The sequence below is a fragment of the Mustela lutreola genome, chromosome 16, assembly GCF_030435805.1.
Source record: "Mustela lutreola isolate mMusLut2 chromosome 16, mMusLut2.pri, whole genome shotgun sequence".
Classification (NCBI taxonomy): Eukaryota; Metazoa; Chordata; class Mammalia; order Carnivora; family Mustelidae; genus Mustela; species Mustela lutreola.
Genome location: NC_081305.1, coordinates 54,411,757 through 54,429,751, shown reverse-complemented (window position 1 = coordinate 54,429,751; position 17,995 = coordinate 54,411,757). Strand labels below are relative to the sequence as shown.

Genomic DNA, 17,995 nt, shown 5'->3' with positions numbered 1-17,995 from the left:
CATGGAAATCTACTCACCATTTGCCCCCATGGCTTGTGGTCTTTTGGGTCTCTGGAGACTTCCATGTTGGGCAATCCCGTGGTCTCCTGGTCTTCACCTTACTCAGCCTTCAGGCAGCCTTCCACGTGGCCTGCTCCTTCCTCCTTCATGCATTTCTGGTTTCCCTCCCACTTTTTGCCTCTCAGTTATGAATAGGCCTTTTTTCCTCCCCCAGTGACTTTACAAACAAGGGCGTTCCCCGGGGCCTGTCCTAAGCCTTCTTCTTGGCACTGACTGCATACATAGGACAGTTTCACATGTCACCTGGGATGGGGTGGTTCTTAGTCTCTCCCGGCTTCAGGTCTGTGCATCCAACAGCTCCCCAACTGTCCCACCAACCTGTTCTCAGACCCTACTCACTCCATCTTGTATCCTCACCACTCATCTGGTCCTCTGCTCTGGATCCTTGGGATACTGATTCTCCCTAGGATTCAGTGTCCCTTCCTTCTTCTGAGACATCCCATCCCAACACTGCCACTGCCACTAACTCCTCCCTGGCTCCTGGCCCCCAAATCTGCATCCAGAGGTCTGGCCCTCTGCAGCCATTGGTGTCTTGCATGGCAAGGGGAGGGAAAGACATTAGCAGACTCCACGCTGAGCCCAGAGCCTGCCAGGGCTCCATCTCAAGACCCTGAGATCGTGACCTGAGTCGAAATCATCTTTTAACCCTACCAGAATTTATGCTGCTTTGGTCACTCGTGGAGAAAAAAGCAGTCTAGTTGCCAAGAGAACCAACAGTGTGATTAGACGGTTGTAATTTTCAGGTCCCTCCCCGCACCTCCCAACCCTCAGCTCAGAACTCCTGAGCTGGGAAGAGACACACAGATGGGTCTGGGTGTAGACATGCTACCCAGGGCCACCTGATGGAAGCCCCCAGCCTCATACCTCTGTTCTTAAGGCCAACTATGGAAGCTTCTGACTTGGGTCAGTTATGTCTACAGCAGACGCAGATCTCAGCAAATATAGTGCCAAGCAGCATGACTCCAAATGCATGTTTGCCAGCAGACAACAGGGCCAGTGAGCAGGACAGCATGATGAGAAAGACCCTGCGGTGGTCATCTAGATGCCTGTTCACAGTGCCAACTGTGGTCACCTCACAGAGTTAGGAGGGACCCTGTGGTGTGTGTGTGGAGCATGTCAGTCTTGACATGTGGGCCAAACTTCAGATGGAGGAGTCCATCCTCTTTCTGTGGGTGCCTACAACATTATCCTTCACTATCTCTTCTCCAAAAATCCTGATCTGGGCCTCCCTCCCTGTCTACCCACCCACAGTCTGTCTGCTTCTTTTGTCTTGTCATTGAATTTGGGTTTGTATGCTCATTGCCCCCGTGATAATGTGATTCAGGATAAGAAGTATGTTTTTGGGGGCGCATGGGTGGCTCAGTGGATTAAGCCTCTGCCTTCGGCTCAGGTCATGATCTCAGGTTCCTGGGATTGAGAGACTCAGAGATTCCCAGGACTCTGAGAGTCCCGCACTGAGCTCTCTGCTTAGTGGGGAACCTGCTTCCCCCCTTTCTCTGTCTGCCTCTCTGCCTGCTTGTGGTCTCTCTCTCTCTGCGTCAAATAGATAAATAAAATCTTTTTTTTTTTTTTTTTAAGTTTGTTTTTGGTTTAAGTCCTCATTCCCAGCAAAGTCTAAAGCTCTTGGAATTTCCTAAGAAAGAAAAAAAAAAGTGTCTTTTGTCATGTGAATGCACCTAAGAATGGGAGGGGATGGGGGCTGCAGGTGGACTCAATCACCAATAGACAATGAGTTAATTAATTGTGCCTATGCAGGGATGCCCCCACAAACACCCAAAAGGAGGGGGCTGCAGAGAGTTTTCAGGTGGTTGAAGGTGCGGAGAGAATGGCACACCAGACAGGTCAAGGAAGCTCCTTGACAGATCTTGCTCTACGCATCTCTTTTCACCTGGCTGCTCTGAGTTTTATCCTTCTACAGAAACCAATAATCAAGTCAGTAAAATATTTCTCTGAGTTCTGTGAGGCGCTCTGACAAATTAATTAAACTCAAGGAGGAGGTCATGGAACCCTCCAGTCTGTATAGCACTTGGCCAGGACAGGTAAAGAACTTGGATTTGAGACTGGCATCTGAAGGCAAGGGGTGTGGGCAGTCTTGCCTGACTGAGCCCGTCATCTACACGTGCAATCTGACACTACCTCCTGGTAGATAGTGTAGTTACTATGAATTGTGGGACAACTGCTTGATGGTGTTGGAGAACCCCACCCCCACACACTGGGATTAGGTATGAGACCAATATCTCTATTAGGCTCAAAAGTCCAGCCCAGCCCCTCATAAAAGGAATCCCAGTAGGGAAAGTGGCTGGCTGAGCTTGGCCTGGACCCTTCAGACAAGAGGGGAAGAACTTCTTAGCCTACGTCTAGTCTAGGAGCTGACATTTCCCCACCTGGCACCTTGGGAGGAAAACAAAACAAAACCAAACCAGGGGCTTGGCCCGCCAGGCCAATGCTGGTAAGCATGGTTATGCCTCTGACACACTCCCCGGGATTTCAGTCCCTTCTCCAGTCTTTTCCAAAAGACTTTTCCAGCTCCTCCCTCAACAACCACAGGTTTTCCTAATCCCTCCCGTGCGGGATCCCATTGTTATTAAAATTCCCCTGAGCAAAAACAGGAAGAGGAGGGCAAGTGGCTGCAAAATCCCGGGAGAGGGAGGGAGGCGGAGGGGCGCGTGAGAAGCCTGGCCACCTGGCTAGCCTTCCCGGATTAAGGAAGGTGTTGTTGGCAGGCAGAATCTCCAACTCAGGTATGTCATTATTTTTTGTTCCGCAGGAAAGATTTGGGCGGCCTCCTCCCATTTTCCCAAATCCCCAGCTGGCTGCTCCCAAGTCATCCAAGGCTGGCAGCTCTGGCTCGGGGGCCTTGGAGACAAATCATCATAACTATTTTGTCCGTGAGAACAATGACTGCACTAATGGGAGCACCGCTCAGTAATCACTCGCTCAGTGCCAGGTGCTCTGTGTGCTTATCACATATTAATGCAATTAGTCCTCCCGAAACCCCTCTCACTGTGTAGGTGCTATTTAAAAAAAGAATATATTTAGATCTAAAGCCTCGGGTGTGGAGAGAGGAATTCGCTGGTGGCACATCGCTGTGAGTGATACGTGCAAGTCCTTCTTTGTTTTCCTTATTCCCCTATTCCCTTTGTCTCCTTCCCCTTCTGCTATTGTCCTCACCGTTGTGCGTCTTTGCTGTTTCTTTGGTACTGTGTGTTCCTGCCAATGAGGGAACAGGAGGCTGTCTTAGGACAAAGCTCAAACCTGACCTGAGCTACCTTCCCCCACCCCCACTCCTGGGTGGGACATATGTGACCTTCTTTAGGAATCTTCCAACTAAATGTTAATTAATACCTTGCTAGAGGGACAGACCTTGACAATGACAGGGACTCAAGGTCTCTCGGTATCTTGTAGGTCCTCTTTAGCAATGAAAGTTCTTTTGAAACCTCCCTTTTTCCTTACCTCCCCCAACCCCACTGTACATAACCTGCCACCCCTTACAACCCCAGCGCAGCAGTTCTTTGCCCACGGGTCCTGTCCCATGCTTTAATAAACCACCATTTTGCACCAAGGATGTCTCAAGAATTCTTTCCTGGTGTTCGGTTCCAGACTCCATGCCACTGAACCTCACCTGTATTCTAAAACTACATCACTGCTGTTGTCTTTGTTACTATCCTTTGCTATTGTTTCTTGTTACTGTATCTTTGCTCTTATCATTGTTGCTATGTATCCTTTGATACATAGTATGTATACTACACATACTGTGTATTACATAGTAATGTAACAAAGGATACATAGTATGTATGGTATACATTCTTTGTGTATATCCTTTGTTAAGGATACATAGTATATATAGTATACATACTATGTATCCTTCGTTACATACCCTTAATTAATGTGTACCTTCTGCTCTTGGGTTTTTTACTGCACAGCTTTTTTATTTTTCTTAAGATTTTATTTATTTATCTGACACACAGAGATCACAAGTAGGCACAGAGGCAGGCAGAGAGATAGGGGGAAGCAGGCTCCCTGCTGAGCAGAGAGCCCTATGCGGGGCTCAATCCCAGGACTCTGGGACCATGACCTGAGCCGAAAGCAGAGGCCTTAACCCACTGAGCCACCCAGGCGCCCGTACTGCACAACTTTTTAAACACTATGATGTGAGTCACATAAAATGTTACATTTTTAAAAATTAAAAAGGTAAAGTTAAATACACGCAAGTAAAGTTCACAATTTAAGGTGCATAGTTTAGTAGCACTTAATACATTCACGGTGTTGTATATTTTTTCTATTAGCATGCATTCTTACCAAGTATATTTTATGTGAAAAATGCTATGTAGAGTTCTGTGTAGTTTGAATTTATTTCAGCAGTATTGTGGTATACAGGTTTTCATTTTTAAGTTCAGAACTATGCTTTTGTTTTCATTTTTAAAGAAGGCATTATTTACCTAAATTAAAATCCATTCATATCAGGCATTCCATTTGATGAATTTCAAAAACTGGACACTATCAAGCAACCTCCACTATAATCAAAACATAGAACAGTACCTCTCACCTTCCTGCCCATCCTTAGGCTACCCTGCACTCCTTCTGCAAAAGCTCTCCCTCCCTCCTCTATCCCCAGGCTCCCACTGATCTACATTCTGCCACTGTGGTTTTGCCTTTTTTAGACCATCACATAAATGTTTGTCTTCTCTCACTAATATAATGCATATCAGAATCACCCGTGTTTTTGCATTTTCCTGACAAGAGTTCATTGCTTTTTACTGCTGTGCAGTATCCCACGGTGCTGATGTACAACAGCCCACATCCATTCACCAGTTGTTGGATATCTGGGTTGCTTCCAGTTTCCGGGTTATTCCAAATAATGTTGATGTAAACATGCATGCACACATCATTGTGTGGGCATATGTTTTCATTTCTCTTAGCCAGACACCTAGGAGTGGCACTGCAGGATTCATACGATGTGTATGTTTAACTCTATAAGAAATTGCCCAATGTTTTCGGAAGTGGTTAACCCACTGTGCATTGCCACCAGCAGTGTTTAAGCCTTCCAGTGCCGCATATCTTTGTCAACTCTTAATATTGTCAGTCTTTTTAATTTTCACCATTGATTGGTATCAAGCACTGTACCTTTAAGATTACGATCACATGTGGCCATCCATAGGGCTCTCCACCTTCTGACATCTACCCCCCTCCCTGCCCCACCATGAGTGGGTGCTTAGTTTTCCTCTAATTCCCAGCACAACAAAGAGATGAGTGACAGACACTTCATGTTTGCCTCTTTGTGATCTGCATGATCATTGCCCTAGGATAGACCTCAGGAGTGGCACTTCTGGGTCTGAGGGTGTACATAGACTTAATTCAGCCAAGGAGTGCCAAATTACCTTCCAAGATAACTGGACAGTGTCTGTTCATACCAGCTGTGCGCTCAAGTATTGTTTCTGCATCCCTGCCAATACATGAGTTACTTCACTTTAAAGATTTCTAATCCATCTAATAAACATAAAGGGATTGTTACTTGCTTTTGTGTTTCTTAGATGACTAATGAGTACGTACACCTTTCATCTTACCTTCCTGTTTGTTTCCTCTGCAAATCTATTCACAGCCTTGAGTGTCCTTCTTGTTTATGTGCAGGATTTCCTTGTACTTTTTATTTTATTTAAAGATTTTATTTATTTATTTGAGAGAGAGAATGAGAGAGATAGAAAGAGCATGATAGGAGGGAGGGTCAGAGGGAGCATCAGACTCCCCACTGAGCAGGGAGCCTGATGCAGGACTGGATCCTGGAACTCCAGTATTATGACCTGTGCTGAAGACAGTCGCTTAACCAACTGAGCTACCCAGGCACTGTCCTTGCACATTTTAGATGCCAATGCCAGGTCAGTATTACACTTTGCAAGTATCTCCATCCATTGATTTACTTTGTCCTTGTTGTCTTTTGTTGAACAGAAAATCCTTCATCAAATTAAACAATTTTTGCCTTATGATTAGTCCATCTGAAGTTTTAAAGTCTTTCTTCACCCCTGAGGCACAGAAATGTTCTCTTCCATTATCTTCCATTAGCTTTATGGTTTGACCCTTAGCTTTTGGGTCTTTATGCAATGTGGTGTTAAGTACCAGTGTTATACCCATTTGAGTGATGGGAAAACTGAGGCACGGAGAAAGTAAGTCATAGGGTTAAGTAAGTGGCAGAGCTGGAGTTCACATCCAGGCAGCCTGGCCTCAGAAACTCTGTTCTCAGCTGCTACTTCATGCTGCTTTCCCACAGAATGAGAAGTTGATGTGGGCAGGCTTTAAATGCCAATCATTCTCCTAACAACCCAGAGCAGTAGGTCCTGTTAGTACCAGAGAAGGAAACAGAGACTCCCCAAAAGCTAGTTTCTTCCCATCCAAAACCAGATCCTTCAGACTCCACTCTCTGTGCTTTTATTTATTTATTTTTAATTTATTTTTAAGTAATCTCTATATCCAGTGTGGGCCTTGAACTCACAACCCCAACATCAAGAATCTTATGCTCAACCAACTGAGCCAGCCAGGAGTCCCCAGCCTGTGTGTGTGCTTTTAAACACTAAACTACAGTCTCCCCTATAGGAACCGAGGACCGTGGACACCAAAGGATGATGGCTTCCTCCTTCGGAGAGATTACTTGTTCTTTGCACAAGTGGGTCCCTCTGACTTTTTAGGTCTTCAGCCAAATGCCCCCTCCTCCGAGAAGCCCTTGCTGACTGCCTGTGGGAAACAGCCTACCCTCTTAATTGTCTAACTCGAAACCCCTTTAGATCCTTCATGGATAACATTTATTATCACATAGAAATACTCACAATTCAGTTATTTAGTTTAGTTGTTGATTTTCTGTAAATCCCCTGAGGGCAGAGTTTGTTTGTTTGCTTATTTATTTATTTATTTATAAGATTTTATTTATTTATTTGACAGAGACAGGCACAGCAAGAGAGGGAACACAAGCAGGGGGAGTAGGAGAGGGAGAAGCAGGCTTCCCGGGAGCAGGCAGCCCTTTGTGGGGCTCCATCCCAGGACCCCAGGATCATGACCTGAACCAATGGCAGCCGTTTAAGGACTGAGCCACCCAGGTGCCTCGAGGGCAGAGTTTATTGTCACTTGACTGATAAACAGTTCAAAACAAAAACTCCCAGTATTTCTCTGCATCTCTTCCTAACAAAATTTCCCCAGTTTTAGTAAACAGCAGCTTCGTTTAGTATGCGGTTGCTCAGGCTGAAGCATTGAGGTTTCCTTGGCTGTCTTTTCTCTCACATTCCTCATCTGATGTCAGCACTGTCCAACAATCTCTTCAAGCAGATCCAGAATCTGCCCCCCCCCCCTTAACTTCTCTTAGAACATCACCTGGTCCAAGAAACTTCACCTCCTGCCTGAGCTCCTGAAGCGCAGTCACCTCCACACCAACCTTTTCACCATTTTCCCAAATCAGATGTGCCAGGCTGGCTCCTGCCTCAGGGCCTTTGCATGGGTGTTCTCTGCATGGGGTACTGCTTCCCAGATGTGCACTTGCCTCTCTCCCTTCATCCTTTCGTGTTTTTGTTTGTTTTATTTTTTGCTTTTTAATGTTACCACCTAAGGTCTCTTCCCCAGACCAACCTATTTAAAATAGCAATTCTGGGGCATCTGGCTGACTCAGTTGGTAGAGCATGTGACTTGATCTCAGGTTTGTGATTGCAAGCATCATGTGGGCATGGAACTTACATAAAAAATAAAATAACTCCACTCACTCTCCCAACCCAACATTCCTTATCCTTTATCTCTGCTTTTTTTGCCATGGTTTACATTGCCACTTCAGTCTATCTCCTTGTTTTTTGTTTTAATTGTGTTTCCTTTCAAAGAACATGAGCTCTATGAGGCAGAAGTTTTAATTAGCAATAATCGCGCCTCGGATAAACCTCATTGGCTACGATACTGCCACTGCGCAAAGCTGAGGCAGAAGTTTTATCTAATTAACTGTTTAGCAGCTGTGTCTGCAACAGTGCCTGGTGATAAGTGCTGGTATTTGGTAAATAAAGTATTTACCAGCACCAATACAACAAATAAAGTATTACCAACACCCAGGAGGGTGCCTACAGATGGTCACCACAGAACAAATGCTGAAAAAAGTAACTTTTGTTGTTGTTGTTGTTTTAAGTAAGTTTTGTGCCCAGCATGGGGTTTGAACTCAGGACCCCGAGATCAAGAGTCATATGCTCTACCAGCTGCGCCACCCAGGCACCCCAAAGGTAACACTTTTTAGACACTGAAAATTTGAGGGGTTGTTGTTGATACCCTAAGGTGATATTCTATAGAGAACCATGCAAGTAATAATAAGGGTGGAAATGCTTGACATTCATCATAACAGTGTTGTGAGGAGAAATGATGTGCTCCTTTTACAGATGAAAAAATATAGAGGGGCGCTGAGTTCTGTTTTGTTCAAAGCAGGGACTTGGTGACTTGAGCATTTAGTCACTGCATTTGGGGTCACTGAACAAAGGTGCTTGGTGGGGGAGAGAAAAGGACAGGGTACTTGGCAGCTAATAGGGTCTAGACATGGAGGCCCCCTGGGTACTGAACCCTAAAACACCAATCTTGTGTACTATTTTTTGTAGGCATAGGGATTCAGGGACAGGGAATACTGGCAAAGTGGGGGATAGGACATGTGGAAGACCCCAAACTATGTGAGAATGAACTTCTATGAGGATTTAATATTAGCTGTGATGTGATTAATCATTCAGATGCACCTAGAATATTGTTGGGGCAGATTCTGGACACAAGAGAATATTTTCAGTATGAACTATCACGGAAGTTTAGAACCTTCTTGAGCACCAAACAGAGAAGTGTCTAGAATGTTGGCAATAAATGAATATTTGAAGGGGTGTAGAATGTTGTCAAGGACGTTCCATTCACAGGACATGAAATATGGTTGAAATGGGCCAATGCATGCATTAAGGGTGTCCCACAGACAGAACATTCAGATGGCCATCTGGGGTTATGCTGACAGCAGGAGTCGTGGAACATTGTCCAGGTTGGAATGTTGAGGACACCGAGGCGTTTCCGGATGCAGTACCTGGGACACCATGATACCGGGAGTGACTGGATGCTTCTGAAACACGAAACATCCACTGGGATCGGACACATTGAGAACACGGATCACTGGTTAAGTGAAACTTTGGGAGGGGCCGAGAAGGGCTGGGCTAATGGGGCAAAGGAGTGAGGAAGGCACGCAGGGAGGAAGGAGACAGGTGAGCCAACCTGGCTTTTATTGTGGGCTCTTCGTCCATTTCTGCTCCTGAGTTCTATGTTTTCGAATTGTGTCTCGGATCCATAGAACATACTGAGAGACTCGAGTGTAGACACCAGGCCGGTTGGGCTGCCCGCATGGGAAGTCTCCCCAGGAGATGATGCCATGGAGTGTTCCGTTACAGATCAGGGGGCCCCCGGAGTCGCCCTGAGTCGGGGAAGAGAGAGAGGTGGGGTCCTTGGTGGAGTGAGAGAGAAACAGGGAAGACAAGACGACAAACGCGGAGGAACAGATTAACACCGAAAGAGAAACAAAGAAAAATGGAGCTGGATGTGCATGGAGACCAAGATTAAGAGGCTTCTCTCTCCATGTTTTTCTCTGCTCCTCAGTCTGTTAGAGTGGTGACACGTCACTTTAATACCCACTCCTGGCTCTCTGGCACTCCTACCCCACCCCACCCCCACCCTGCTGTGGCTTTATGGTTCCCTGGCGCCATCTTACTACTGAGTAAACTCATCCAGGTCTGTATGTGACACATGTACTTCCTGTACTTCCACTTCTCTGCCCTGGACCCAAGACAGACATCATCGATTAGTCAAGGCACACATCATTAATTCATTCATCATTCTTTCCTACTGACCGAAAACTCAATCTCAGGAGCCTCCTCTATTGGACATAGGTTTTTGTTTCTTGTGTTTGTGGAGGTTTTCAGCCATATAGTATCATTTCCCCTTATTTTGGGAACTGCCTCCTGATTTTCTGTTTTGGGGAAAGGCCCCTCCCTTTACCTCAATACTTGTTTGTCCCTGCCCCTTCCTGACCCACATAGTCCCATGACAGACTTGGTCCATCAGAGAATCGCACAGTCCTGGTTAGAGTGACGGTTCAGGACACATGACCTGAGTCAGACTAGTGAGACTCATACTCAAAATGCTCATGTAAACCATTGGAAAATTCTTTTTAGTCAAGTAGCGTAGGAGGGTGGGATGTAAGCCCAAAGCTGCTGGGGCCATCTTGCTATTGTATGGGAAAAGCTTATTTGAGAATGAAGACAAAAACAAAAGAGCAGAGTTGAAAAGAGACAGAGTCCTAAACACATTATTTGTGCACCTGGATCCATCTGTACCTGAAACAAGACACACCTGGAGTTTTCCGTTACAAAAGCCAGCGTGTCTTGCTTAAGCTAGTTGGATGGGTTTCTGTCACTTGTAACTGAAAGAATGCCAACCTTTATGAATCTCAACACAGGAATCTGGACAGCCACTGTCCACCAAAAGCTGAGGCTTACAGTGAATTATATTCTCCCGCCACAGGTACTCTCTTTTTATCTTGACCCTCAGTACTAGAGGAAATGCCATTTTAAAAGATTGCTGCCTGGGCATCTGGGTGGCTCAGTCATTAAGTGTCTGCCTTTGGCTCAGGTCATGATCCCAGGGTCCTAGGACTGAGCCCCACACTGGGATCTCTGCTCAGTGGGAAGCCTGCTTCTCCCTCTCCCACTTTCCCTGCTTGTGTTCCCTCTCTTGCTGTCTCTCTGTCAAATAAATAAATAGAATCTTAAAAAAATTAAAATAATAAAAAGATTGCTTCCCCTAAGGCTAGAAGCAAGTCCTTTCCCCTCAGCATCTGTCCCCACCTCCATCCTCCTGGCCCACGGCAACCCACTACCCCCTTGTTCTCACCTCGCAGGAGTCCTTGCCGCCCTCCTTTGAGCCGGCACACAGCATGTTGGGTGTGATCTTCCCTGGGTAGACTTGACGACACTCCTCATCTGAGCGTAGCTGGATGTTGGCACATTGTAAGGTTTGGGGGTAAGTCACTGGGGAGGAGAGAGAGGAGGGTCTAAGGGTGTCTGTCTAGGACAGACTATGAGGTGGGAGTTAAACAGGAGAGTCTGTAGAAAACGGATGCAAAGGGGATGGTGTTGAAGAGGTAGAGAGATGGAGCATGTGTCTGGGTAAAGTGATGGAGGAGGCAGGTATGGAGAGAAACAGGAGGGAAGTGGAAGGGAAGATGGAAAGAATGCATGCAGACTGGGAAGGAAAAGCCATAGAAAGTCGGGAGCCGAGGAGAGGGACGGTGGGAGATGGTGAGACAGAGGGCCGGGGATGGGAAGAACAGGGGAGAAAGATGACCAGTCAGGGAGGAAGAGGGAATGAGACAGGAGGAAGCCTGGGCACAAAGAAGGAGATGCAAAGGGCCCTTGTTGCTATAAGGATCAACCTTCTATTCATGCATGTGTCCTTTTTACACAAAGGATAAACCTACATTTCCTTACATTTAACAGATCAATACCTGCCGATATTTCAAATTTGCAAGTCACATATTTATTTAAATATATTTATGTATAATTTATATAATACAAAATTTATATGCAAACATATTTAAATAAATACACAAATAATAGAATTTATGATTTAGAAAATCTGTATAATCTGTATATACAAATGCATAGTGATATATATTTATATATACATGTAAAATATGGCATATATTGCCATATTTGTTTTTATTAATTTATATATTTAGATAAAGGATATATAGGTTTATATGATAGTTGATCTATGACATATATAATCTATGACTTTACAACTCTATGTACATTTATATAAGGGATATATAATGTAACTTTATACATATTTACAAAGGATATAGAACTGTGTAATCTATACATATAACTTTATAGACATTTGTTAAAAGGATATATGTAACATAACTATATTTATAAATTTATATTTATATGGAGATAGATAACACATATATGTGATATATAACATATAACTGTCTATCTGTTGTTATTTATATTTATAAAGGAATCCTCCTCCAGCCTTCCCTCCCATTTCTGTCCCACTGACCCCTCAGGCCACCTGTAAGGCTGCCTACCCTGGGGGCTGGTGGTGGTGCCCCAGCCAGACACCCGACAGCAGGTACCAGCGGGGAGACAGTCGTTGTGGGAGAGAGGCAGGACACGGATGTGGCTCGTGAGCTGGACCGGGGACTGCAGCTCCAGAAGCATGATGTCGTGGTCATGGTTCAGGTGGGTGGGGCTGATCTGGTATTGAGGGTGGGGGATAGAGCGGACTACCTCCCTCACCTGCTCTCCGGCCTCCACACGCCCCAGGGCATGCTTGCCCAGGTAAACTCTGTACCCTCTGTGGGTGCAGGAAGGGGTGATTAGAGAGGATAAGCCCATCTCCACCACCTTTCTCCTCTCCAGACATCTTCCACACCTCAACTCCAATCCCATTCCCAACCCCAGCATTAACTCTGACCTCATCCTCTATCCAGATCCACTCCCCCACCACCCCAGTCCCGTTCTCGCCCCAACCCTCATGCTGCCTTGACCCCCACATACTCCTTCAGACAGTGTGCGGCAGTGAGAATCCATTTGGGGTGGACCAGGACTCCCCCACAGAACAGGCGCCCCTGCACTAGCAGGGCTGCCTGCCAGGGCTGAGAGTGGGGACGGCAGGTGTAGCCACCCGGGAGAAACCCGCTGGTCCCATTGGTGCCGTTGAGAATCTTGGGATATTCCTGTGAGATGCCTAGTAAAGAAGAGAAAATGTTAGGGAATTGGGATCCAGAGGGAAAGGAGGAGCTGGGCTTGGGGAGAGGGTCAGAATTTTGCTCTGGATGACCAGGAACTGATGATTCATTTGTCGGCCTCTGGAAGTTGCTGTCTTCCATGTAATGGAGATGAGTCAGGGCAGAGAGGTGATGATTTCCTTTTCCAGGTAGGTGCTAACTCCTTTGGGGGTTCAGAGTTCCCTGAACAAGGAAGCTTCTGATGGGTAAGCAGAAGCCTTTCTCCTCACCTGCATTTCTTCATCCCACCATGGGTATGGATTTCAGGAGATAAGAATGAGGCTGACCTACACATCTACGTAGGCACTAAGTATGTATCCATCCTTCCATCCATCCATCCATCCTTTCAGTATGTATTTACTGGGTAGCTCTATGGCTTTAAACACAACCCATAACCTAACCGCTCAAATTCAAACTTTGCAGGACTCTTATCATCTGACCCTTAAGAGCCCCCTTGCCCCCATCTCCGACCTCTCCCCTTCACACACCGTGTTCCAGATTCATGGACCCATTCTCCAGACACAGTTCTTCATCTAGTTCTGTGCTGCTCAATATGACAGCCACTAGCTCCATGTGGATATTTAAATTTAAATTAATGCAAATGAAATAAATTCAGTTCTTCAACCACACCGGTTACACTGGACATGCTCAGCAGAGTCCCATGTGGCCAGAGGCTACCATATTGGACAGGGTAGACATAAGACATCATACACGGGAAATATTCTACTTGATGGCACTCAGAATCGACAGGTTACATGTCTGTGTCCCTCTTGACTCTGAGAGCTCAGCTCAGCTCAGACAGAAGCCATCCCAGATTCCTGGCCACCTGGTCTAATATTGGCCTCCCCAGCCCACTAGTCACTCCCTGTTATATCCCCCCAAGCTGATTTTCATCAGAGCCATGGTCACTATCCATTTCATTTCTCTTTATATTTGTTTACAATTCATGTGGCTCTTTACTTTTTTAAAAATCTCCCCAGCTTGACTGTAAGCTCCATCAGCAACAGGCACCTTATCTGCTTTATTCAGAGCTATATCCCCAGGACCAAGCACAGTGTCTGGCATTGGAGGAGACACAGAAGTTGACAACCAGAGAGAAAGCCCAATCCTAAAGGTACCATTTTCTGGCTGGGTGCTCCTGTACAAACCACCAGCCTTAGCTTCCTCAGCTGTAAAATAGGAAAACATCTCTCAGAGCACCTGGTTGGCACGGTTGGTTAAATGTCTGCCTTGGGCTCAGGTCATGATCCCAGGGTCCTGGGATTGAGCCCTACATCGGGCTTCCTGCTCAGCGGGGAGCCTACTTCTCCCTTTCCCTCTGCTTGTGATCTCTCTTAAATAAATAAATAAATAAAATTTAAAAAAAAAAAAGGAAAAGAAAACATCTCTTATTGGGCACAGTACCTGGCATAAAGCAAACACTCAGTAAGCAGGGACTGTTATTAATTATTAGCTACAACAGGAGGTCTCCAGCTCAGTGACTAGCAGGTTCTCCTCCTCTCTGGGCCAGCTGCCCCACCTGCATAAGGATTAGCTCAGTGGTTCTCACAACTGGGGACAAGAGTCATTGGTGGGCACGAGGTCATTTTAGGGGGTAGAGAGATGAGGCTGAGTGACATCAAATTGCAGCCTTGGGAATAAGAGTCACTGTCCAGTTCTCCTCCAGTATGAGTCTGTTGAGAAAGTCTCATGATGGGGCTACTCTGCTTTTACCACCTCTCTAATCCTTGCTGAGCTCACTTTCTTTCCTTCTTTCTTTTCTTTTCTTCTTCTTCTTTTTTTTTTTTTAAGATTTCATTCATTCATTTATTTGTTGGAGAGAGAGAGAGTGAGAGTATGCGCCCAAGCAGGCAGAGTGGCAGGCAGAGGCAGAGAGAGATGCAGATTCCCTGCCAAGCAAGGAGCCCAATGTGGAACTCGATCCCAGGACCCTGGATCATAAGTTGAGCTGAAGGCAGAGGCTTAACTGACTGAGCCACCCAGGCGTCCCCTGAACTCTCTAAAACCAGGAAGCAGAAGCCTTTACCTAGCAACCTAAAATTTATTAAGTTGAACCATCTATAGTCACTGTTTTGGGGGAGGTCCCAAAGGGGACACTACTGACGACTGGAAATGTCAGATGGTCCAACCCAAGAAACATGGTTTTTGTTAAATTGTGCAGCATGCATTTTTTTCCTCTTACCTTTTACTTATAGCAAAGGAGGTTCTTCTCCATGATAAAATTTTTACTTACAGTATACTGTAAGTTATGTGGGGCACCTAGGTGGCTCAGTCGGTTAAGCATCTGTCTTTAGCTCAGGTCATGATCTCCAGGTCCTAGGATTGAGCCCACATAGGGTTCTTTGCTCAGCAGGGAGTCTGCTTCTCTCTCTCTCTCTCTTTCTCTCTGCCCCTCCCTACTGCTTGTTCTTGCTCTCTCAAATAAATAAATAAATAAATAAAATCTTAAATATACTGTAAGTTAAAAAAAAAGTTGATTCTAAACAGACCATTAGATCTAAAATAATGAAGACGGTTGCCAGAACCTGGTCTAGGATGCTGGAGACAGGGCAGGCAATATGGAGCCCATCCTGACTCAGGCGTCACCAGTGTCTTTGGGGCAGGACTTGGTGTCTCAGAGTCCCAGGTTTTTAGGTGTGAAACTGAAGTTAATTATAGTACTCCTACCTCATAAGGCTGTTGAGGGCTCCAGAAGATGCATGTGGAGCTCCTAGCCCAGGGCGTGGTACCCAGGAGGGGCTTGGGACACTGGGCACAAGTCCTGGGAGTGGTGCCAAAGGAGAGAAACCACCCCACCTTCAGGCCAAGGGTGGTGCCCCGTGCCCAGTGCCAGATGCCCGGGGACTCCTCCCTCCTTCAGGTCTCAGTTCAGGGGTCTAGTTCTTTGGGCTGGGGCCTTTCAGACCAGGAGCTTATTGTATCTCTAGGCTCCTGGCTTGGCTCCTTGAAGCCATCACCTCCTGTCACAGTTGTAACTAATTATTAACTAATTATTTGGGTAATTGTTTGAATAATGTGTGCATCCTTCCCCGCTAGGCTCTGGGTATTAAGAGCAGGAACTGTGTGTGCTTGTATAACACCCAGCACAGTGCCTAGTTCAACAGCTGTTGGTTAAGTGGCTGGTTGGTTGGTTGGATGGATGGACGGTTGATGATGCCTGAATGGGGTTTCCAGAGAATATACCTGCAAAAAGGCAGGAGAAATCTTTGGGACTGACTTAGGGTAGAATCAGGTATGGGGTCACATGGATGTTTAAAGGAAGGACAAACTGGAAGGTTCTGGAAGGGGCTGAAAATGAAAGAGTGAATACTTCTAATAAAGTAACAAGGCTAACTTGCCAGCCCCTTCTATATGCTGTGCACTAGCTTATTTTCATATTCACTACAACCTTTTGTAGTAGGGACGTCTATGTTCTCATTTCACAGATGAAATAAACAGAGAAGCTAACTTACTTGCTCATTGCTAATTTGTACCTGAATCTCACTCTTTTCATGCTCTCAGGAAGGCCTTGAATGTGAGGGAGGCTGCTGAGGGACCAAGGGATGCGGGTGGGAGTGGGCTTCCCAGTGCAGAGGCGGGCAATCAGGAAAGGGGCTGGTAGGGAAGATCCAGGAGACTTAAACATAGAGCAGCCCCCCCCCCCCCTGCAGAGCTGGGACGCCCCAGGAAGGAGCCAGGGATGGTGGGCTCACCCCGGCGGGAAAACCAGGTCACGCAGGGACAAGCAGGAAGCTCTCGGGGGCTGTCCCCACAGGACCCGGCCCCGAGTGGGCGGTAGGCGGAGCTCCGGGCTCCCACGCCCCCTCCATCTGGCCAGACCCCTCCTACCATTGTTCCGGCGGCCACCCCGCCTCCACCCCCGCGCATTCTTACCGCCTGACAAGGCCACCATCAAGAAGGCGATCACCGCGGCCAGGGGCCACATGGCAGCTCCGGGGTGGGGAGCAGGGCGGGCGGGGCCTGAGAAGTTGGGGGGGTGGTTAAGGGCTGGCTGAACCCCCATCTCTGCCCCACCTCTGCTCCTGTAATCTCTCCTTCACTAAGAACCTTGGCCCTGGAATCTGCACCCCTTCTCTAATTTCCATCCTCCGTGGGGAGCCCCAGTAGGGAGGTAGGAGGGGCTGGCGTAGCGTGCGCCCGCGTTCACCGGTGCCCTCCAGCGAGCGGGTGCCTCAGTACCCTCTCCCGCAGCTTTCCGCCCCCTCGCTACCCTCTTAGGGTCGTCCCGCGCACCTGGCCTCAAACAGCTTATCTTTCAGCGCTGTTCACCCTCGCCAGCTCTGCAGATTTCTGTAACTGAACCTCTGGCTTCCCTCTCCATCTCTGACTCAGCTGTTCTCCCTCTTCTCCTTTCCCTCCTCACCTCTCCTTCCTCTCCCCACTCCTCCCCTTTGACGCTCCCGCCCCTGCCCCAGGCGGACCCTACCTCGGTAAGAGGCCCGGGTGCGGAGCTTCGCCGCCAGCTGCCTCCAACTTCACCCGGACCCATGGCTTTTAACCCCTGAATTCCCTCCCCCAGCGCCCTCAGCATTTCCCTGTTGCTGGCCTCCCCCTCTCCACCCCCAATGGCTCAGCAGGCTGCCGCCAGACACCCCCCAAGCCTGGGCTTGGCCCTTCCGCTTGGGGCGGAGCTTCCAGGACGAGCTAGGACCCAGATCTGGCCCCGCCCAGGCCCCAGTTGAACCCACTGTGAACTTGGGGGCAGTAGAACCCACCCAGAGGAAAGGGAAAAGCTATTTCCTTCTTCAAACCCACCCGAAATTCCCATGACTCTCCCTAACATCAGTTTTTTCATCCCACTTTCTATCCAACCCCTGTGCGTGTCCTTATACCCATCAGCTCCCAGATGGCCGTTTTCCTATCTCCCTCATTTTAACCATATTCCCTGCGGTCAACCTGTTCCCCAAACTCAAGACCATCAATAGACTTATCTCAAGTTTATCCAGACATCAAATCCAACACATCCAAATTGCAGTTCCCAGATTCATCTCCAGCACCAAAGCCATGTTGCAGCCCTTCTGAAAAAACTCAGGGATGCCTCAATTTACTCCCACTATTCCCCTTCCCCTACCCCACCCCTACCACCATCAGGGGCAAGAAGGGAATCTTTCAGATATG

At 47.1% G+C, this 17,995-nt stretch overlaps 1 protein-coding gene and 1 non-coding gene across 3 annotated transcripts; both read right to left on the bottom strand.

The window, feature by feature from the left end:
• Positions 1-7,857: 7,857 nt before the first annotated feature.
• On the bottom strand, positions 7,858-7,998 carry LOC131819048 (U4 spliceosomal RNA). The gene has a single exon (XR_009349041.1). It is a non-coding gene; the product is annotated as a U4 spliceosomal RNA (small nuclear RNA).
• Positions 7,999-8,768: 770 nt separating this feature from the next.
• On the bottom strand, positions 8,769-16,833 carry KLK13 (kallikrein related peptidase 13). Of its 2 annotated transcripts, XM_059151110.1 has the most exons (5): positions 16,751-16,833; positions 12,648-12,837; positions 12,176-12,444; positions 10,975-11,111; positions 8,769-9,499 (listed from the first exon to the last, which is right to left on the bottom strand). In XM_059151110.1, the coding sequence occupies exons 1-5, from the start codon at positions 16,800-16,802 to the stop codon at positions 9,311-9,313; spliced, it is 837 nt and encodes a 278-aa protein (XP_059007093.1). In that variant the 5' UTR covers positions 16,803-16,833; the 3' UTR covers positions 8,769-9,310. The 2 variants fall into 2 exon arrangements, with proteins under 2 accessions (XP_059007093.1, XP_059007092.1); XM_059151109.1 differs by lacking the exon at positions 16,751-16,833 and having other exon boundaries at positions 12,648-13,530.
• Positions 16,834-17,995: the final 1,162 nt, after the last annotated feature.